General features: G+C 42.2%; 1 protein-coding gene across 9 annotated transcripts in view; it reads left to right on the top strand.

Annotated features, from left to right (window-relative positions):
- mecom (MDS1 and EVI1 complex locus) overlaps nucleotides 1–23,610 on the top strand; it is a 137,381-nt gene that overhangs the window by 43,383 nt on the left and 70,388 nt on the right. For all 9 annotated transcript variants that reach the window (XM_061719138.1, XM_061719139.1, XM_061719144.1 and 6 more), the window contains exon 2: nucleotides 4,078–4,418. In XM_061719138.1, the coding sequence (XP_061575122.1) occupies nucleotides 4,078–4,418 (341 nt within the window). The remainder of the gene's footprint in view (nucleotides 1–4,077; nucleotides 4,419–23,610) is intronic.

Here is a 23,610-nt window from a genome sequence, read left to right on the forward strand (position 1 = left end):
TCTCATCTGTCCAGAGGTTGTTCTTCGAGCTTTGTGGCTGATCATAATGAATTTAGACAAATTCCAGTCTACCTCTTTCAGAGGTTCTTTCAGCAGTGAAGTCCTCATCGGTCATCAACTTTGGTTCAAACAGTGATGGATAGTGTGATCTGACACTGGTGTACCTCGACCTTAGATTTCAGCTTGAATATCTTTGGAAATTGTTATGGGGTCTTTGGTTTCTATTTGTACTATCACTCTCTTCAGTTTGCCCTCTGTTTTCCTCTTGTGTCGACATCCAGGGAGGTTGGCTACAGTCCTGTGGAGCTTAAAAATCTGAGTGAAGTTTCCACCTGTAGTCACAGGAACATCAAGCTGCTTGGATCTGGTCTTCTAGCGTTTACCGTTTACCTTTCATGCTTGTCTAGAATTTTCTTTCTGATCTCCTCAGACAACTCTCTCCTTTGCTTTCTCGGGTCCATGTTCAATGATAGAGAGGTGTCCATCATTACTGTTATTAGCCAACTATTAATTATTTGATCCTATTATTATTTGGGGAATTTGTGTTAGTGTAAATTCTTGTGTTCTTTCTTTCCAAAGTGAAAGTAATTTTTTTAATCCCACATTTGTTGAGATATAGGAGATTGTTGTTTGTCTTGTACTATAATTTCTTATTATCTTGCTTGAACGGCTCGACTAAAGATTTTAGTTTTAATAGGAGAGCTTATCATAATTGTAGCTTGTTTGGGTCATGAAATGTAATAGAATGTGGTATATTCATGAATCATCAAGTTTGCAAACAAACTAGCAGGGAAGTAGCGCTGCATTAACCAATAGATGAGCAGGTATTGTTCTTTGTTTGTCTTGGCGTCTCATTCAGTAATTCTCAGTTCAGCAGCACCACAGAGGAGCAGGGGAATATGGTACTCAAAAGACTGGTTTGTTAGATAAAAAGCGCAGTGTGAAGGCTAACTCGGACCAGCTGAAGGGTGCAATCCCAATCAAACTGATTCCCCAATGGACTATTAGGTGTGACAACGACCTTAGTCCCGGCTCCACAGGTGGATCACAACATTTCAGCATGGCTAGCCAATGGCAGAGCAACTGAGCCTTGCTCAGAGGAAGAACATGATTATAGACTGGTTAACTTGAGTCCTTTGTTCGGTAAAACTGATTTGAGCATCCAAGGGGAATACAAAATGAGTGCTCTTGTTTTTTCCTCTGTTCTTGGATCCCTTCCCTTTATACTTGCAATAAAGATAACTATCAGCATCCACTGAAACCAACAAACAACAGAGCGGATCCTTGAGCAATCGTGTTATGTCACATCTGGCCTTTTTGAAAGATGGCTTGCGGTGAAATAGTGAAATGCAACTTAATTTTCCAGCCAAATTACTGAAATATCAGATTTAATTTTATACAAGGTTATGTCACTCAACATCAAAGCAACAACGAAAAAAGCACACAGAATTCAATGTTTTACTCAGTGATTTAGTCCTAGTGCTGAGGTATTCACTCAGGTTAGTTTGTGACCACCTGTGGACAGCCACAGTGACCCGTTCAGTCAATCAGAAGCCCTCCTAATTCATGGCCACTGAGCACGAAGTTTGTGTGTGTGTATCTGTTTGGATTAAGGGCTCATTGGCTGACAGCGCAGAGGTACAGTGTCACACAGAAAGCCCTTCAGGAATGTTCTTCAGAGCAGGGATGGGTTGTTCAGCCTCATTAGCAGAGCCCGCTCTCTCTGTGACCTGTCAGGCTGCGTTAAACACAACCCACCACAAAGCGGCAGCTTCCTGTGGATCCTTTCTGGCTTTTCGTCTCTATCTGTCTCACTGTGTGACACCTGGTTGGCAGTCTGTCAAGCTGGCCGCCTTCTTCGTCATCTTGCTTTGTTGTTTTGTCAGAAAACCTATCTTGTCTAGTGTCTCCGATGGCCTCAGATGATGAATTTTTGTCCTGTTCGTGCAAAAATGACAGCACTTTCTTTGACATACCAACATTTAAAAAAACAAACAGTTTTGACCAATACTTCACAGCAGTGCTACTTTGCTCCACGACAGACTGTGTCAACACTATGATTAATTTAATCACTCCTCCACCATGCATGTGTGAAGAAGCCCCGTGTGGGTTCAAGGGTCATACTTCTATGTCCTGTTTCGCTCTATTCATAATTAACCCCAATGTGCTTCCCTGTGTTTTCACTGTTCAGCAGAGAAAGAGTTCAGGAAAAGGAAATATAAAACAGTCAGTGCAGTACAATGCTCAGCCAGCCCCGTTTGCCTCCCTTGGCTTCAGCTCTGCCAAATGGCAAACATACCCAGATGCTTGTTTTTGACCCATCAAGTCTGTTTTTTTCAGAATTGAGAATAAATTATACGTGCAGAAACAGGTGGGCTTCCATCATGACCTTCTGTTCTTTACTTCATGACTGTTAAAAATAAAGTCATATCTTGGTCACAGATAAAGTACTTGTTATTTTAAACCCATAAGACCTTCTGTTCTGTTTTTCTGCGCTGTTTTCTTTGAGCTAATCATGTTGACATCTACAGTGGCAAGAAAACTAAAGTTACATCAAATTAATTGGTTTTCTGCATTGATTTGCCACGAAATACGACCTGATCTTCATCGATAAACAAACAATGTGGTTACAACACATACTGTAGGCTATATGATAATAATAATGACTTGGTTTTATATAGCACCCTTCAAGTTTTAGAGGGATCATTATTCATTCATACACATTCTCACCGGTGGTGGTAAGCTACGTTTTGTAGCCACAGCTGCCCTGGGGCAGACTGACGGAAGCGTGGCTGCCATATCGCGCCAAACGGCCCCTCCGACCACCACCAACATTCATACACATTCACACGGGGCAAAGTGGGTAAGGTGTCTTGCCCAAGGACACTACGACAGCAACTGTGAGGGAGCGGGATTTGAACCGCCGACCTTCCGATCATTGGACGACCCGCTCTACCACCTGAGCTACTGCCGCTGTATGATAATGCAATTGATGCTGATGAACAATTATAATTTCTCCACCTATGAAACATTTATAGTGCTAGAGGAAATGGATGGCTTCAGCTCGATAAATGTCATTTGGAGGTAAAGACATCTCGCAAGTGCTTTCACTATGTCTGGATCAGACCTCCACATGTTCAGGAGGAATTTTTTGATGATTCCTCCTTAAAAAACTGCTTTAGCTTTGACGTATTTGTAGGATGTCTGGAGTGAATAGCTCCCTTCAGGTTATTCTGCAGCATTTGTTTCTTCAAAAAGGCTGCTTTTCTTTTTCTGAGCCCTTCTGTGGTGGATATGCTTGGATGCATAGTCATTGTCCTGCTGCATTACCCCACTTCTACTTTCAGTAACTTCAGCTGGCGCACAGCCGACCCTGACATTATCCTGTAGAATATTTTGGTAAACCTTGGAATTCATTTTTCCCTAACAATAGCGACTGGCCCCAAACCCAAATCAAGATGCTTTCACAGTCATACTCTGCTAATGGGATGATGCCAATGTGCTCTTTGGTAAACAATAAACTCATAAACAGAGTTTCAATGATGTCTTCAAGAGCTTAGCTGTTACTTTTACCTCATTGAGGATTCAGCATTTTGGTTTTGGCATCATCCTGGCTGGGTGCTGGGAGAGGAACTACAGTATAAAGTGTCCATTTATAGACAAATTGTCTAGTTGTGCACTGATGGATGCCTACTTTGAGAAAATGTTGTTTTCCTTTTCCAGTCGTATGCAGATCAATTACTTTTGATCTTATGTCTTGATGGATCTTCTTCTTATTCCGCATGGTTCACATCAGCAGACACGTTTTAGTGAAGAAAAATGTGTTTTATTGGGCATCTATTACAATAATAGTTGCTTTAAACTGCACCTTCAAATGCATTTCATCATTTGGACCACAGATATGCCAACGATAGGCAACGTTTAGCTTTCATTGAAGTAACTAGTCTACAGATTCAGCAACTGCATGTAACGCTTTGCCCTCTGTAGGTGAAAATGTATGCTTCCGTATGTTTCTGAACAACACTTTCAAATACAGACCGTCTCTTGTTTTTCTTTTCTTTTTCTGTTATTGCACAGGTGACGGTGATGATGGCCTCTATCCAGCTGACATATTAGACGACATATGTGGTTCTGATGGCGATCCTACACTGTCTTTGGCCCTAGCCGAGGACCCCGTGTCCCCTCTACTCTCTGACGATGAGTCTTCGACCCAGCACCCCTTTTCATTGCAGCACTCAAACCTCTTTTTACCCCAGGAAGATTTGACCATTCCTCTGGACTTTGAACTACGAGAGTCTTCAGTTCCAGGTGGAGGTCTGGGGATCTGGACCCACAGGAAGGTGAACATTGGGGAGCGCTTTGGACCGTATGAAGGAGAGCACCGGCCTCGCCTTCAGGATCCCACTCAAGGCTGGGAGGTAAAAACATACAGCTTTTTACTATCTTTTCATCCTTTACTTGACAGTTTTAGTTGAATTATTTGAAAAGAACTGGAGAGATGACTCTGAAAGGCAACATTTTTCCCAATTAACACATTATTAAAAAAACTCTTTGGGGATATTTTTTAAATAGTTTGAATACTTTGCAAACTAAGCAACTGTTCCTTGTGTGTGCTTGCACTGTTGAATGTCAAGAGCTGATGGAAAAGGAAGTTTTAACAGCACACAGACCAGCACACAGTCTTTTTAAATAGCTTGAGGTAGCTCTCATGGTAACCTTGTTTAACAAATTTGTTCTTGAAGCAGAGCATCCTGAGCTTTAATGTGAATATAAACATGAAATTTGCAGCTACAGTTTTCCTGCAACAGTAGAAGAACATTTCTGACAAGGGAACGGGGGTTTCTTTGGCCAATATAAACTGTAGCATTCACATCAGTCCTCTTTTTATTTCCTCCCATGTCGTCATGTTCACATTTAGTCCAGTGACCACAAAGCTGTTGTAGTCATTTGTTGCCCAGTGATGTAATGTTAGCTCAGTGCAACTAAAAGAAAGTGAGTTGAGGTTGTGCTCTTAGCTCAATTAAAATGAAAAGCCATAAATCCCTTCTTCGTCCCAGTTAGAGACCCAGTGCGCCCATTGGCAAATCACATATTGGTCAGCAGGCACAAAAAAATCGAAGCCTGGGTCACAGGACAAGGCCAAAGGTTAGATGTGGTCTCTGTCATTGTCAAGCTGGCTTGGTTTTATGGAGCTGGTTGAAGAGGCTGGCAGAGTATCAGCCTCATTTGCTCTCGCCGAATAGATCCTCTCTAATTTGAACGTAAGGGTTTAGTCCTTCACATTCAAGCCTTTGTCCCTTTGTAGGACAGAGCCAAGCTCATTAAGAATAGCTGACAATGCAGTTCATAAAGGGAGAAGTCACAGATTTAAATAAAATGACGATTCAATACAGCATTCCTCCTGCTGCCAGAGTCTAACACCCAAACCATTCAGTTCATTTTGATGCTGCACTTTATTGCTACAGTAACTAAGAACATGTTGGTACAGTATCAACGTTCAGCTCATACAAATAGTTTGGGACCTGGAGTGGGGCTCTTTGGAGCTGCATCATCCAGCCTTAATCACTGTCAGTGCATTCAGTGGTTTTGGCTTGGACAAAACCAAAATAAATTTCCCTCTTCTTAAACCCTGCCATACATTTTTCCACCTCTCCGCTTCTTCCACTTTATCAACAGCATAGTGGAGTGCAGTCTATTACTGTCTGTTAAATAGAGGTGAAGACAAACTCTTTATTTTATCTCATTTTCTATTGCGCTGAATTTTAATAAATGGTCCCTGTCCCTCGCGAGGAGATTTACAGTTGGTTGAACAAGCTGGGCTATTTCTTTCTTTTTCTTTTTTTCTCAGGGAAGAAAATAAAGGAAAAAGAGCTTTCATGAATTTTAATCCAGGGATAATTTATGGGGAGCTTGAATAATAATATGTATTTAAAAAGCTGAGGAGTTTGGACCTGCGTTGTGTGTGTGTGTGTGTGTGTGTGTGTGTGTGTGTGTGTGTGTGTGTGTGTGTGTGTGTGTGTGTGTGTGTGTGTGTGTGTGTGTGTGTGTGTGTGTGTGTGTGTGTGTGTGTGTGTGTGTGTGTGTGTGTGTGTGTGTGTTTGGGGGCAGGCGGATGAGGTGGGGGGGTGGGGGAAAAGATGGGATCATGGTGAGGCAGCACTGTATCACAATGTTTAATTACCATCCTGACAGCGAGCCATAACTCTTTCCATTAAGTAAATAAGTTGTAAAGAATTTATGATGAAATGCCACATTATTCAGAATGGATATTCAGTGATGACATCGCTCTGCATTAAATATGGTAAACACCATTAAGTTTCACTGACCCCCCCCGGTCCTGTGCCCAGCCGTTCAGCATCCCTCGGCTATAGCTCAACTCCTCCCCCACTCCGCCTGCAAAGCGTCAATATGCCAATAAGCCAGTAGAGGGTCTGTAAAAATAAAATTGATTTGGTAAATGTGAGTCAAGACAGATATGTTTGCTTTCATCATCAATTTCGTGTGCCGCGGCAAGGTGATGTCACCGACCGGGGAGCGATAAAGTAGCGCTCCCATCTGGAGCCCGTGATGCAGGACCCCGACCGGCCCAAGCCAGTGGTGACAGAGTGGGGAAGTTTGTCACCAGGGAGGCCACCACTCCACAGCACCATCACCATAAATTTGGGAGCTTTATTCATAAAGGGGAAGGGTGAGTTATGGCATCGGTGATGCTTTATGAATACAGGAATGGTGACTTATGGGAAAGATAGCTTCTGTAAATAAGAGGTGGAGAGGCAGCTGCGAGGGGTCTGTCAAGCTCACCTACACTGTCGTATGCAGAACTGAAGTGCTGAGTCTGCCAAAGTATGCGCACACTGGGCATGAGTTTGTGTAGGTGTTTACATCTGTGTGTATTTGACTCTTGACAAATATATTTATTATTGATTTTTATACAAATAAGTTCTGTTTATGTTGAGGCTGTGCTCATGTATTTAATTCTCAAGGTCTGCTGTTGATGTCTGGGAAAAAACTGGATAAAAAAATAGCCTAAATGATGCGTTAAGAATGTGAATTAGTGATGAACACAGTCGGGATGAAGGAGGGGTAAAGGTATATATGGAGTGAAGTCAAAACATCTGCGGCTGCTTTGAAAATCTTCCATCATTTCCAATAAATCCTGAAATAAGATCACAATTTTTGAGAAATAAACATTTTTAAAATAAAATTTCTAGCATATTTAATGAAGAAAACTTTGTATGTGGTTGTTTTTCCTTGTGTTGAATTAGACACCTGCACTGAATCAACTCCCCTCTGAACAATAAGAAGTATTTCTGCATTCTATCCAGACTACAATATTTCGTTTGCAACTTTGAAGTAGAATTTATCGTGGAACATCCCCTCCCTGCAGGAATTAATTGAGGATCAAAAAGGACCAAAGTATGTGAATTGTCATGGAGTGTTTGCATTTTTGTGAAATGTTCTCTGATGATGGGCCGAGACTCACTGGTATCTCCCAGATCAAAGGTGATGAACTGTTTCTAAAACCATCATGTAAATGTGTGCAACAGCTCAAAAATAGTTGAATAACAGAAGCTCTGATTTTCCAATTTGAAATTATTGAAAATGTTTACTTTAAAAATGAACGTATAAAAGAAAAAAGAAATGAACCTCAAAATATCAAGTTCTGTCTTTCATTAGTCCATATAAGGATGAAGTGGCCTGTGTATTTGCATGTGCTTCTCCATGGCCTCTTTGAAAATCCCCTTAACGCCTGGATGCCCACCAGTCCATATTCTGCTGTCTCTCTCTCTCTGAGTCGTTAGGCACATTGAATTTCAAACTCCATTTCTATCCTCTTCTCAGTGGCAGGAACAATACAACAGGGAGTCTGAGTCCAGAACAGAGTTATCCGGCACTCAATGAGCCTTTGGGCTCACCCAAACTTGCAGCCCCACGGGATTATGGATCCCGGGCATAGAAAAAGCTGAGTCCCTCCTGCTGTAGGAGTGATGGGAGGAGCAGGTTAGGGATATGCAAAGGGGTGGGGGGGTAAGTTGAAGGCAACAGGGGCACTCGGGGTCTTTGTGCATCTCTTGAGTGAGAAGCGGAGGTTGAGGTGGAGGCGATAGTGTCAGTGGTAGTGGTGGTGGGGAGGTGGGGAGGGAGATTAGCAGTGATAGTGAATAGAAATAGAGGATTATATGGCTGGGCAGGGCCTTTCCTGGCCCTGGCTGTCTTCTCAACCTCCAACTCCTGAGAGGATGGAAGGGGGACGAGAGGCAGATGCCAGACCCAAAGGAGACCCATATTTTTTTCATTTCTAGCAATGTGCCGCTCTCTGTATTTTTTTTTAATGAAAAATGTTCAGAATGAAAGCATTTCATGATGAAAATCTGTTCCACATAGTCATTCTTGCATTGTTTACTCAAGCTACCTTACAAACGATCTTAACATGCACATTTTTCAGGTTGTATGTTAGTTCTTTTGCTGTATGCACAGTGAGAATGAACAGTTGGAAGCTGGGTTTTGTTTATGTTCTGTGTCGACCTGCGTGCATGTGCAAAACATTCTGTGGGAGTGCTGATAGAGGGCGTTTCAAGTGGGCGTGTTTCTTGGTGCACGGATAAGCCGCTGTCCTGAATGAATGCAGATGTCTCTGGCTGGCTGTCCGCCCGTCCCCTGCGCGCTGACGGCTTGTCACCTCTCTCTGTCACAGGGAGAAAGAGCCACTCACAGTCTTGGCTAAAAGCTCCCCTAATCCTCCAGCCCCTGCCACCTCCCATCCACTGTCAGCAAAGATGGCCCTGCCCACAGCAGCGCTTAGAAAGACGGGCACTGGGGATGAACTTCTCTGTCACTCACGCACTCTCTCAATGGACACACATCCTCACATTTTCACACACCCAGAATCACATATACTTTTTAGAAATTCAAAGTGGAAAAGTCTTGCATCTACAAAGACCTTCTAAATGACGGTTGTCAACCTATTGTTGCCGCGTAATCACAACGGCTGCACTGTGGGAACTTATGAGAAGAGCACCAACTGGCTGCTGACATACTGTGTGAACAAAAATGAAGGAGCAGTTCATGTTATACATTTGGTCTCACCGGCAACATAAAAATCTGCCCAAGGCCAGTCAGTAGAAGCCTGCTGCAGGTGACACATATATTCTGTTATAACACATTTACTATATGCAATTACAGCTATGAAGCACATGAGGTTGTTTATGTGTGGATACTTTCATGCACGACACCCAACTTTGTACTGTGTAACAAAACAATATGGTCTGTTTCTGTTTTGACCCGTTTTGACCCGTTTAATCTTAATTAAAATATTTAGTCACCTATCAATAACTATAGTATAAACTAGATATTTATTATCCATCACAACTAACTTTCTTTAACTTCCTCATGCCGTTGGATCAAAATAATAATCAGGTTAGCTATAATCAGGGGTTTTGTACATTCATCCTTTACAAATATTTTTGATCTAAATACACTTTTTCATCTACTTATACTCAATGTCAATGTCAATGTCAATTTTATTTATAAAGCACATTGAAAAACAACCGAGGTCGACCAAAGTGCTGTACAGCATACAAGAAAATAAAACAATACCAAAAGAAAAACACAGTACACAGTGTAGAAACAATAAAATCACTAACATACTAAAATGATCAATAAAATAGTAATAAAAAATAGATAATAGAGAATAGACGACAAAGAACAGACACATAAAGTGCACAATCACTTCACACAGATGTGGGGAACTAATTTGTCACACACTAAAAGCCAAAGAAAATAAATACGTTTTCAAAGAAGACTTAAAAACCACTAGGATGTCTTGGCAATATCCGACCCTCAAAGGTCTTATTTTTTTTGTAGATTTTGTAGATTGTGCACAATTTTTATGTGTGTTTTTTTCTTTTCCAATATTAATGGTGTTTATTGAAGGCTTGATTCTGCCATGACATTTCTATCCATCATGAGTGAATTAAAAAAGAAAATTATTGTTCAGATAGTTAGACATGTCCTGCTGTTGTCATTTTAAACATGTTTGAATAGTTTTTTTCTTAATGATATTTTCTAATCAAACAGTACCCCTCATGTATGTTTACATTATGTTTTCACCTGCTGAGCTATCACAACACCCCCGGGCTTCTTATTTCAGTGGTGCAGCAGGGTGTTGAGCCTCTCCCCTGTAAAACAGCCCCAGAAATGCCTTCAGCCATGTGTGTCAGCCCCAGCCTTTGTCTCTCTGGTGTCTGTGAGGGAGGTGAGCTTGTCGTCCAATGTAACTGGAGCTTGATTGTCTTGGACAGGAGTGATGCCCATTCAAAACCCCAAAGACAAAACAAGCTGGGGTCCATCTCCCTGCCTCTCAGTTGACTGATAATCCCTTTCTTTGGGTTAATCTGTTGTTTGCTGGTGCTGTTCGAGGTTGCTGTGTGCCTGTTTGTGTGCATGTTTTGGGGGTGTGTGGGTGAGCTGACGTTCTAATCTCATCTGAGAGTAGCTGTAAAGGGAGACGAGGCACGCTCAGAAAAAAAACAAATGGGTGTAAGACAGAAAGGGAGAAGTGTGAAAGGATTCTCCTACATTCAGTTCAATTCAATGTGATTTAATAATGCTTAATTAATCCCCGAATGGAAATTCTAAAACAATTATACATGAAAGCAGGGTCAGCCAAATCCTCTACTTCATCTATTACCAAAAAAACCCCCCAAAAACCCAGATTTTAGTCTCCTCTCATTCCTTTACACTGACTCCCCTCTTACCCCACCCTTTTCTCCTCACTCCCCCTTCCTCTTTCCCCTTTCTCTGTCTGAGTTCCCAGCAGGGAGGGGAAGCTAGGTTAACTAACTGAACAAAGTCAGAGTAAATTGTGGAAGGACAAAGGCGGGCATGAGTGGGGGCTATGCCAGTTGGAAGGTGTAGCCAGCAGCACAATACCAGGTGAAGGGGCCTTTCTTCAGGGGTCCACCCAAGCAGGGCAAAGGTTACAAGACCCTATTAGATCTCAAGTGAATGGACAGATATCTTTGATTGGAAAAGGAGGGATGGAGGAAAGGAGGAGCCCACCTGTTCAAAAGATTCAAAAGCTCAGCAGAGGGCCTGTTTCTTCTCCTATTATATCTTTCCCATCAAACTGGAGAGACAAATTGAGTATCTGATAGCTTATGGTTGGAAGTACAACATGCAAGTATTCTAAGCTGAGAAAAGCAGACTGACCTGATCATGAACACAAGCAGGGTGAGCACAGTACGACAATGACACATGTCTAGACAGCTACAGATGTAATAGAATTTATAAGCAGGTGCATTGACTCATTGTCGGGATATAAGTGCTACTGCACTGTAACATGCATTTACATCGTCTTTCTTTAGCTGTAATAGCACTCTGATAGAAGAGCAAAGCCTCAAAGTTGCTGTCAAATCTATTATTTAAAAAAGAAATCTCTATTATTGGGCAATTTACATTGGAAAATAAAATGAGAAATGAGAAAATAGGAGATGTGTTGCAAATGTTACCGGCTCGATTGAATTTCACAAGAATTAGACCTTTATGTTGCAGGGCAAAGAGTCGTAAAGCTTTTTTTTTTCTTTTAAAGGACAGCCATAAAGAGAGAGAACTTTTGTGTAAAACGTGAGACATCCTCCTTCTCATTTACAACAATATAGGCAGTAAAGGTGGAGAGAGTGTGTTAACATTAGGAAAAGAGTGAAGGGCATTCACAAGAGCTGCTGACTCCCTGATGGTCGGCAACATGACATCAAAGAACAAACCTATATTAAATAGTTCTATTCTGTACTTGAAGAGATCAGCACATCATGTTTAAAAATCATTTTCTTAAACACACATTAACCCTGTAACCCTCATACACTTGTGCACACAAACACACAGCTACACACAACCTGTGAGCCGTGCACTCTGCACAGATAGAAGTGGAAATGAGGGGACCCCTAAACAGCGCACAGGAAACGGAGGTGATGAATTCCGTGTGCGGGGCTCGAGAGCCAGGCTCATAGATACCTTATCTAGGGGGATTGATAGGGGAAGGGCCTTCCCCTAAAACACACCACTGATTGTTTCCAAATGTCTTCCCAATGGGGCAGGTCAGAGAGAAGGAGAGACAGCGACTCAGGGGCAAAGCTGCAGGACTTTTATTGGTCCGCTTTGAGGAAACGGAGAGGGAATGGCGACTTTGTCGTGGCTTTCCTGCCCTATGTTGCCGCTCGTGCTTAACTACCAGTCAGATCGCATTACCCAGGCAGTAAATCTAAGTACCGGTTAATGCAAATAATTAAGAGCTAATACTGCTCTACGGAACCACTTTCTCTGTGTCTGTGGTCAGAGCTGTGCAAACAGGCACAAGCCAAAACCCCTGTCCTCTTAGCCTTCGCCACACTCTCCCTCACTCTCTCACGGCTATTATATTCTGCTCATAGTTATAATCTCCATGTGAATAAATGTATCCCTTATGGAGTGTGTACCTTTGTGTGTCTACTTGTGTGTATTCATTCATATGTTATATCTGTTGTGTCTGTGCTGCCTGTCAGAGGGTAATGGAATAGTTTGAACTGGTTTGAGAGCTTATTGCTGGGATACATTTTAATAATAGTGGTTGGACAAAATTCACCACAGTAACACGGTGCCTCGTTCCCAATTACTCTATATTGCTGCTCCAATTAGAATAAAGCAGGGCTGTGATCTGCCAGGTCTAGGGGGAGTGAAGGCAGGGGCCCGAGGTGGCAGTAATGAGGTCTTAACCCCAACTTTCCTCTACTATGTCATAATGCTTTAATGCAACCCATATGATATGCTGCTGTGCACTCGTATGCTATTAAAAAAGTCAATATTTGGGAGCTGACCCTGTATGTTCCCCTCAGATATGGATATATGAAAGTGTAAGAAGCCAAAAATTGCAGAGCCGCAAACACTGGGCTGAAGAAAAGACTGATTCAGATTAAAATGCAGACAAGAGATCACGGAAATGTCTTTTGAGTACAACTATGAGGTATTTTGATTCTTCACATCCACATTTGACTGGGTTTCATACCTTACAAGGCAGCCAGGTATTTACAAGGCTATGAGCTACAAGTTTCTGTCAAGTGTGCTGTAGTTGTGACCAGTCAGCAACATGTTCTTTATACTTTTGATAGCAGTTTATTATCCTGAAGTGGTAAGCAGATGAAGACTTTTCTAGGTGGAAAAGATACTTTTCTCATCTATTGCGTATTGTGAGCGATATTTATTTATTTATTTATTTTTTTGGTATCAACTGGTTCTGCTTGTCAACTTATGTTGAACTGATTGTTTAAAGTCCACTAGCCAGTGGGAGAGTAATTAATCACGCAGCTCTGCTCCGTGATGTGGTCGCGCATCCAGATATGCATGAATTTCAGTAGATTTAGCGAGTCTCTATCTATCAGTCTATAACAATAAAACTTGCATATGTTTCAGCACCAAATAAATTGGTTTTATAGCTGGTTTTATAGGTAAAACAATTCTGGTAAGAACAAAATCTATCTTGTTTTGGCTTTCCTAAAATGAAATGCTCAAGGAGCTGCTTAAAAAAGACCTTCTGCCTGAATGCAACACTTGGACATTTCATTATAAAATCACATTTCCCCCAAAAAAGTAAACAAAATCCTTCCACTTTAGTGGGCCACACCATTCAAATACTATTTATCTTATGATGTATTAGTAGTCATTGTAAATTAACTACAACCACAATCCAGATAAAGTTGGGACATTTAAAAAAGTTTTATAGTGAAGGCAACATGAACTGTTTCATCCCTGATGTCTCTGTGGCCAGAGACATTGACGCCACCTGTGGACAAGCTTAACTAAGGTAGTTCTTGATAGAGTGCTGTCTGATTGATCAGGGATGACGCACACTGCACTCATGCACAGTAGAAGGAGAAATATGCCAATCCCTCCAAATACTATTAGGATCTATTAGACATATCAAACATCTCTTCATGCATTAACTGACGAACTGTAGATCCATCGTTGGGTCTCAAAGATTAAAACTTAAATGGATGCTAATTTTTTCTCAAATCAACATTGCAATCACCCGTTGACAGCGCTTCTTTTATTTCAGCTCTGCACCATCACTAAATAAGTATACTTGTCAAACCCCCAACTTTCAGGTTGGCAGGTGACCACTCAGCCACCCCATCGGAAAAAAAAAACATTATTTCACAGTGTCTATAAATAGATACAAGTTGAAGTAAATGTAAGAATGGCAGTGCAGTATTACAGTATCTTACAGTAGTTCACCCTGGTCGCAGTGAGACACGTCAAACCTGCTGCACATGATGACAGCGTTACTGTGAATCCGAAAGGTATTTATTTATTTGTATTTTGGTCTGCTGCTACTCAAAGTCCCGATTAAGGACCAGTTTATTTGTTCATATTTTATACAATTATTAAAGGTCACTTTTTAAATTAAATACTTCATGGGGTTAATTACATCGGTAATAACCCCAGATCACACCGCAGTCAATAACTGTTTTTTAATTGCTTTCAAGTTGCACAGTAATGATACAGTCCATCAGTTCCTGTCATGCCATAATTACTTTAGCAAGTGTTTAATTATATATAGAAATAAATATACATTTCTTTTTAAATAAATGTAGATAATGTTTTAAGAAGGGAAAGCTATTTGTTTTGCCAATTTATACTGTTTTTGATTATTAAGGTGTCAAGATCAGATTCATTTGTAAAGTTAAAGGAGTCTGTGGAAGAGATTATGAATTAATGCTGCATAACTGTAGCTTAAACACCCCTACTCTTCTACGGGCATTTCAGCCCTTGATACTGTTGGCTCCAAATGCAGCTCATAAAAATTAATTTATATTTTTCAAACTCCTTTCAAGGTATATATTTTTATATCTGTCATTATTAATTTCCTGAAGATGTTAAACTTCCTGCATGAGCCTCAAGTATTTTATAATGAGGTGATTTGGATTTTTGTTAAGCTCCATTCATTATCAGTTTCTATCAAATCCACGATGCAAGTCCATCATCCAAAAGTAGTTGGCAGTGCTTCTTCTGCTGTTGGACAGTGAAAAACCCAGAAGTGACTGGGATGAAAAGAGGACCTAAAATATGCTTAGCAACTGGGGGGGTGGTCTGGAAGAAGATGGGATAGGCAAAACTAAACAACTAGACAGGGCAAAAAGAAGAGTGATAAATGAGGCAGAGGAGAAACAAAGACAGATGTTCGGGAGTGAAGAGTACCACAGAGAGAGAAAATCAGTCAAAGTGAATGAAAGAGAGACAGAGGGAGCTAAGGAGGTGGAGAGGGGACTGTATGTCCTGCCTCCGATATGTGCTAAGGGAGGCAGATTTCCCGGTGGAGTGTTCTAAAGTGTTCCCCTGCAGTTGGTAATAGAATTTTCCAGGCTGCAGCAGGTAGTCTGTGAGGGAACTTTGTTCATGGGAGCTCACAGATAAGGGTTAATGCAGTCCAAAGGTTTCTCCACTGCACAAGGCGCTCTGAGAGCCTGTCGCTCCCTCCTCATCTTCCTGCATTGTCAGCACCAATCCGTCACAAAGGATTTCTTTTTGCAAAACTCAGTGGCCATTTCTGACATGTTCAACATACTAATTGTTGTCTCCAGCCCTGGCAAGCCCTGTGAAGTCCTAACGAGTTAGTGTCTTCTGCGTGGATGAGAAAAAGTCCTGCAAAATCAATTTCTCAGCGGAATTACGCTCGATCATTAGCCTAAAATAGGAGAAGCGAGGAGACAGATCAGGCTAGAGTCTCTTAGAGCATGGTTCATATCATCCATAGTGTCTTCTCTAGTTTTTTCCATCCAGTTCATGTCATTTCTGTTACATTCTTCAACCTATTCAATTTCCTTGCTTAATGTATCCAGTACAGGTCTGCCGGGGGCTGGACCCCACCCTCAACATTATCAAGAGAGGTGGAGTGCAGCCTGGGCAGGTAAATAGGCCACCCGAGGGTCACACAGAGACAAACAACTAAGTAAACACACGTACAAGCACCGGGCAGATCCGATACATGTTTTTGGACAGTGGGAGAAAACCATACTCCACACACAAAGACCCGATCATAGATCCAAACAGAGAAACTTCTTCATATGAGCAAACAGTCCTAAACCCCACAGCTAATTCAGTTTAGTCCGATATGGTATAATAGTGTTATTTGTTGAAAGGATTTCAACGAATCTTTATTTTGATTCAGTCCTCCATTGTGCGCATGAACGGGGCAGCAGGCGACAGTGAAGAGGACGGACTCCCTTTAAACATTAAGAGAGCATTGTATTGTCTTTAGAGTTCTGGGCAGCATCTGACTGGGTCATGCAGTGCTTCTCTCAGGCAGGAGTGACAGTGGGATCAGGTCCAACTGCCACCCAGGACACAGAGCCATAAATCATCCTGCTGGCACCAGGCTCCATTTCCTGAATAGTTACCACTTCCTGCAGGGGATAAAAAAAGGCCTTTGTGAATTTCAAGCAGCACAGACTTCTTCCCAGTTTTGAAGAGCTCGATGCGTATGAGTGATGCTAAGAAAGATTGCAAAGGAGAAAAAAGAAACGAGTTTCGACACACACTCTAGTCTTATTAAGGAAGTTTAATAGGTATGTGACTAAGCTACTGCTCAGTGAATGCGAACACCTGTTGAACAGCAGACAAGATCAAATCAGCCAGTGTTTGTTTGCATGTGTCGCCATGGAAACCTCCAGCTGACATTACTTCATGAAGATAAAGTCATCAACTCTTGAGTTTCTGCAGGAGTCCAGCCTGGCAGTTTCAGCTCTGTTAATATAAGGACTCCGGCTGCCAGAGCTGTGGCGACCCTCGCCAAAGCTGGCTCAGTTCCCTCCCTCCTTTCTTTACATTCCTCTTTTCCACTAGTCTCCGTCTTCCCCGTGTGTTTGGATGTCTGCACCTCACTGTCAGGCTGTGAGGGACGGCTGTTTTCCTTGCAGGCCAGATCAAGACAGGGGATCGTCCCCTGGGGGCCGAGGATGTGAAGCTTCTGACATATCCCGTAAATCTGGGGTGTCCCATCTCCACCGCTCAATCTGCACAGAGCAATGAGAACACCAATGAGGCGTGAGGATGAACATTCCTAAGACTGTTCTCACACACGAGGCTCTGGGTTATGCTTGGAGAATAGAAGTTCTCTGATTCTCTTTTCTGACTTGTGAACTGTCCATCTCAGCAAAATGTTTGTCTTTCCACTGTAAGCCCCAGTCTTTAGCCATAAAAGCTTTTACACAAAGTCTGATATGAAACGAGGATTATGAAAAAGACTGCTGTTGGTCCACGAGAAGCCTTTACGATCTACTGTTTGATGTGCTAAAGTCCAGAAATTGTCCAGCTTATCTGTTACAATCGAACAGCATGAAGCTGGCAGAACACCCCAAACAGCAGCAGTCCAACTCACACATAATTGGATACACACAAGTCCTTACACATCTTTGCACGCATCTTGGCAACTCAGTGCTCCCTTGTGTGATGCTAGATGGAACTTGCTTGTGTGTTTATTTAACTTTTAAATTGAAATTTTACCAGCGCTGCTATCAGATGAGAATTCGTCTTATCGCAAATAGAAGTATGTAGAAGAAGAGAGATAATCTCTTAATTGTTATGCGGCTTTGTGAGTCTGTCTCAGTTTGAGAAGCACGTCTGGCCAGTCCTATTGATTTTGAGAGAAATGGGAAAGGAAGTCCAAAAGGACAGAAAAAAGATTAAGAAACCCACCGACCAAACAACAAGAAAACAGCAGACATGTTGGGCCCCTGCAAGCCTATGTGGCCCCTTTTTCCTCCTCACCCGTGTTGCCCACGTTAGTCAGATTTTTCACCCAAATGGAAATCCAGCCTGTCACTTCCACGCAGCCTCCAAATGCTTCGTCTGTCCAATCTGTTACAGCGCCCCAGCGCCCGCACAAATAGGGCTGCCACTCTTACTGTCATCTGAGTAACGGATGTCCCATCGTTACCACAGGGTGGGACCAGGCGGCACTTAGGTCCCCTCCTCCTCAATTTTTCCTCCATTCCTTCATTCTCTCTCCACTTCCTCTCATAGCCTCATCCCGCAGTGATGAGCGTATTGGACCTCGAGGACTCTAAGTGTGAGAGCAGTTGTGTTTGCTAGTGCTTTCTGAGAACACAGGGGTGTGTATTTATTCCTCTGTGCGATGAATGCTTTCCCCGATCTCCCACTCCGTGCTCCAATCTCCCGTCAAGACTCAAAAGCAGTGGTATAATAGGAGCAGGGGTGGGATGAAATAAATTGTGTCCTGGACTGGTAACCTAACAGCCATAATAAATAATGTAGACCTATTTGAAGGGGAAGATGGGGCATTAGAAGCTATTTACACTGCAGGAGCCATGCTATCGATCAGCATAGGACGTCCCATAGATAAGAATGGGATGATGTCATGGTTATTGATAGTGATTCCTGATGGTAAGGCTACAAAGGGGATTTTGGGGCGACAGCATCATCAGTTTTTGGGGTGTGGGGGGCTTGATGCATTCTGCCATCAGTGGAACAATCAGGATGGCTGAGGGAGGTGCTACGGGTGCATGGCTCTGACATGCACATAACCCCACACACATTCAACCATTGTCTCGCACAAAGAGACGCAGAGAGTCTGCACACACAAACCCACCACATCCATGAAAACAGACGCACCAGGTTAAGATAAATGCCAGCTGTGCCAGTGATTCAAGTGTATGTATAGCAGTGCGAAGGGATACCTCATAGGAGATCCTGTACATCTCTGTATATATATATATATATATATATATATATATATATATATATATATATATATATATATATATATATATATATATATATATGCTATGAAGAGAGCACAATAAAATACTATGTTGCCACTAGTGTGCTGTGAAGTGTGCCAAAGGCCATATTCAATAGGAATCTGAGACAGAATTGCCGTACGGGGATCGCTGGTCAGGTCAGATGAGTACGGGAGCATCAGTTGTATTAAAATGAAAATTTAGGAACTGTGGGACATGGAGACTGGTGATGGTGTGCCTTGGGATACCATATATATTGTAGGGGAAAAGAAAAAGAACAGGGAGGAATGTAGAAAAACTGTTGAAGATACCATTTAGTTTAGATGTCTGGCAATCAAAATATGATATAAACTGATATAAAAGAGTTAAGAAATACTTAATATAATTAATAAAGCTATATGGAGCACAAATTAAATTATTTGAAAGGCTAGAAGGACGCTCTGATATTTCATAATGACAAAAAACAAAAGGCTGAAGATGCCCCTTTTGGATTACTGCTTATCTCAACTTTTACACATTGCTGTGATGTTATACAGGCTTATTTAAAGTCTGTTTTAAAGTATTAAGTGGGTTCACATGGATATAAAACTGAGATAGTATGTTTGAGCTTGCCAACAATATTCACTCATGTATATAGTAAATGATTATTTTCCATTAAACGCCGCCGTGTCTTTTGCTGCCATCGGCCAGGCGTAGACGAACTGAAATGAAGTCAAAACTTTTGGCACCGCTTTAAATGGTCCACATAAACACACCTCATTCTGCCATAAGCTTATAAAATGGCCAAGTCTGGAGAGCCAAAATGGTAAAGTGACAGAAGGAGAGGCTCCCAGTGCTGAGGGAGGCGCGGTGGGGCAGTGGAGAGCAGGAGGAGAGCAGAAGCTGGCACGACTCCACAGGGTTTTCTGTCGCTGGCCCCTCGGAGCATGAACATTATTGTGAATATTAGTTCAGAACTTCTGGCACCCATCCAGACCGGCCTCTGCCTGTGCTGTGGGTGGGGAGGAGGGGGTGAGCAGCAGGGTTCGAGCCCCATCTTACAAACACACACCACTACTGCCATTAACCAACAGCCCCCCGCCCCCCCATCTCCTCAGTTCCTCAAGACTAGAAAGGCTCAACAACAACAAGATGTGTGGAGCCTAAAGTCCTGCCCAGCCCTGATAACAAGTCCCAGCTTTTTAAAAATAAGTAAACACATGTGGTTGTTTGATGTCCCCCCCTTATCTCTGTTAACTTTAAATTCTCTGAGTTTTTCTCCAGCGAGATCAAATCCAGTAATTAATCTGGTAGCTTTTTTTTCCCCCTCCTTTTTTTTTATTTAGTAAGAATTATTATTGAAACAAACTTTTCCTCAAACTCAAAGGCACACAGCTGTTTCTGTGGAGTTTAGGCAGGCTTCTTTCATGCTGCTAATGAGAAAGTGTCAGAAGTAAGCGCCCACGAGGACTTGTTCTGCTGCAAAATGCTCAGGTTGTGTGTTTATCAGTGGATGAGACTTGACAGGGTACAGTTTGGTGATAAAAAAAAAAGAGTGAACCCCTTGGAATTTGTTGTTTTTCTGCGTTATCTTTGCTATAAAATATGATTTGATATTCATCTAAGTCACAATAACCGCACAATACTTAGTCATTGAACACAACATTAAACATTCTTATTGAAGGAAGAAAAAAAATGAATTCTTTGAGTTAGTAGCTAATTGAACATTCGGGAGGAATGTGTGCCGATTTTTCGTTACGAAATGTCTTCTGCATAGATGTAGGTGTAGGATGTCTGGTTTGAACAGCGTTTTTAAGGTTACAGTCTGTACTCGGCTTGTGCATGTTGTACCCGGTTGTTGAGTTGTTTGTCTGTTGAGACTTATACGAAGGTCCGGCCACATTTTATGGCCTTCCAAGGGCTCAGCTACTTTTTTTGACTTCATATATCAATTTGTGTTTTTGTCAGTATATGAGAAGGCATAATTCATAATTGTTTTGTTGCCTCTTTGGGTTAAGGTTCAGATTGGGAATAACTTGGTCACTTGCATTTTAAAGGAGAATGAACTGAGGTTTAACCTTGGAGCTAAAGAAAATGTAACCAAGAGAGATCATTGTAGTGGTGACAGTGTTTCAAAGTAGTCCACAATGTAAAAGCAGTGAATTCTAATAACTGAGCGACAGCAGGCTGACACACAGCCAAACAACGGTTGTGCAAAGAGTCTGGAGTAAGAGTCTGAAACCGTGGAATGAGCGCCTCTCTTCCAGGGGAGGAGGAGGAGAAGGAGGAGGAGAGTGGCTCCCAGAGTCTATTCAAGAGGAATAAGGAGACACAATGCTTCTGGGTCAAAGCTGGGTCAACAAAGTCCATGAACTCCGAGATACTGGCGGTGGCAGACAGCGCTGTATCTGCAGAAGGCAGACAGGTGAGCTGTGAGCAGTCTCAGCACAGAAAGGAGCTCCGTGAAGGACATCAGAGGGCCCACATATATGATCATAATGGCGCCTGACTCTGTGTGTGCTTTAGCTGGCCTACACGTGCTCGTCGTTCAGATTGAAGATGTTCAGAGGTTTTGTTAAGAGCTTTTTGACAAAGCCATCAAAAAGGTCATGCGTCTATAAGTATTGCTTTGACCTTTCACCCGTGACCCCACAGCCCAGACACCAAGGGAGAGCTGCTACCATAGCAACAATACCAGTGGGTCAGTGAGGGGGCAGATGGGGTAAAGGCTCTTTACATATATAGATGTATGTGTTTTCAGAAACAGTGCACTGTCACCCTCATCAGTGCTCTGAGTGAGAGCAGACACCCCATCCTTTTACTGCACTTTTATCTTTGGAATTAAAGGCACCCACCTCACTGTTCAACTAACGTGGATGAGTCCATAGGCTCCCAGGTCTGTATCCCAGCTCACCATGGAGTTGGGAGGGATGAACAAAGTCAGGTTTTTGTCTCTCACCCCTCCTTTTGTGAGAGCACCCCCTGTAATAAATCTGGATCTGGTAAATAGCCCATGAATAAAGAGAGATTTTATCCTCGGTGGCAAAGGGAAGATTTAGTGGGCAGAGGCAGCGTCACCCCTCTTCTGAACAAGTACAAAGTGGTCACTCAGCGAGCCTTAAGAGGTATAAAAAGCCTGTGGTAGTTCATTAAATCTCCAGCATGAAGATGGGACCGCCGTGGCTCTGATTTACAGCAGTCAGGTGCATATATTGGCGGTGGCACCCGGCCCCACCTCTCGTTCTCTGTCTGTCCCAATAAAGAAGTAACTAAGCATGCTGTGCTATTTGTTGATGACATAGTTGATAAAACACAGAATGAGCAAGATTTGGAGACTCAGGAACCAATATGAGCTGTGGGTCTTCAGCTTGTTTAATTTTTGTTGATAGTAAGAGATTGTACCTGTGTCTTTCATAAGTGCAGGACAAAAAGGGAAGACATGAGTTCATGAGGTTCTAACACGGCTGCTTAATTAGAGGGAAACACTGTCATTCATGATTTAAGTTCTTCTTTAGCCGTCCTTTTTAATGCATTGTGATCCTAAATCATTTCTTATAACAAAGTCAGCGTTATGGAGTCATCTCGCTGAGAAATCCCTCAGTGCAGCAGTGCATCTTCAATCTGTCTTTCCGTGCATACGAACTGTATTTCTTGATCTGAATTTACGTCTGACTGCAGACCACATATTTGTCCAATAACTGCCTTCTGAAAAGCATTTATCACCATTATGATAAAATAATGTTGTGCAGGTAATACACAGATATATTCAAATCTACATCCTCTCTGATCATGCTGTAACCATTTCAGCGTACTACTTCCCATATTGGATAAGTCAAACCCCATCACCTGGACGATTTATTACCAACTCACTCGCATAGGAAACATTAAATATTTGTTTGGATATTCTCCATTATTGAGTTTGTTTCTGTTCAAACATTCACACCAAGGCTTGGACCTCGGGTAGAAAGTGCAGTGTGTACGATCCTTTTCTTTTACACAAACAGTTTTGATAGTGCTGCCATAGAAATGTGCGATGTTTTGATTTGTATTGAGTTCTGAGCTGCACAAAGCGGACATGTCAGGCTTTACAGATGCAGAGGCTGGACTTTTGTGCACTTCCAATGCCATTCTTGCATGCTGCAGCCTGGACGCTAACAGGATTTTCAGTGTGACTTTCAGGCATCAGAATACCCAGCAGAAATATCACATTCATGCAAAATTTCTATCATTGTTTTCGATGCAGTTTTCCTGGTACCATGTTTCTTACTTTATAAATTGGTATCAGGTGTTTTAGAGAAAAAAAAGTGAAGTTATTCCTGTCTATTTCAGAAGGTCATGTTATCCTGAGCAATCTGCAAAGCAAATCTGCTAATCTCCTCACTGAAGGACACCGTAAGGGCAGATAAATGCCATTTACCACGGGAGTAGTACTGCAACATGATTTCCCAAATAGGATGATTTAGACTTGAATTAATCAAATTCAGAAATGTCAAGTTTCCCTCTACATTTTTAGAGAACCCCTCCTTTCCCCCATTTTTCTTTTCTTCCATCGGTGTCATTCCTCTCTTTACCCTTCATCTGCCTCTCTTTCTCTCTCTGATGTCAGTATAAAGACGTAGGGCCTGATCAGTGGAAGCTGATGTCCTAATAGAGAAGTAATGAGAATAGATCTGCCGGCTGCCTGGCTGTCTGCGTGTCGCCGTGTTCAACCACTTATGAAAGACACAAGTGGGGGAGAGGGTGATGTGCTCCGGCCCTTAGCACAAAGATAATATTCACTGTTTTATCCACCTCTGCCTGACAAATGACTGTCATCAATCAGAAAGTCCACCCAGTGTGTGCG

Source organism: Cololabis saira, chromosome 4 (genome assembly GCF_033807715.1).
Source record: "Cololabis saira isolate AMF1-May2022 chromosome 4, fColSai1.1, whole genome shotgun sequence".
In the NCBI taxonomy this organism is placed as follows: Eukaryota; Metazoa; Chordata; class Actinopteri; order Beloniformes; family Belonidae; genus Cololabis; species Cololabis saira.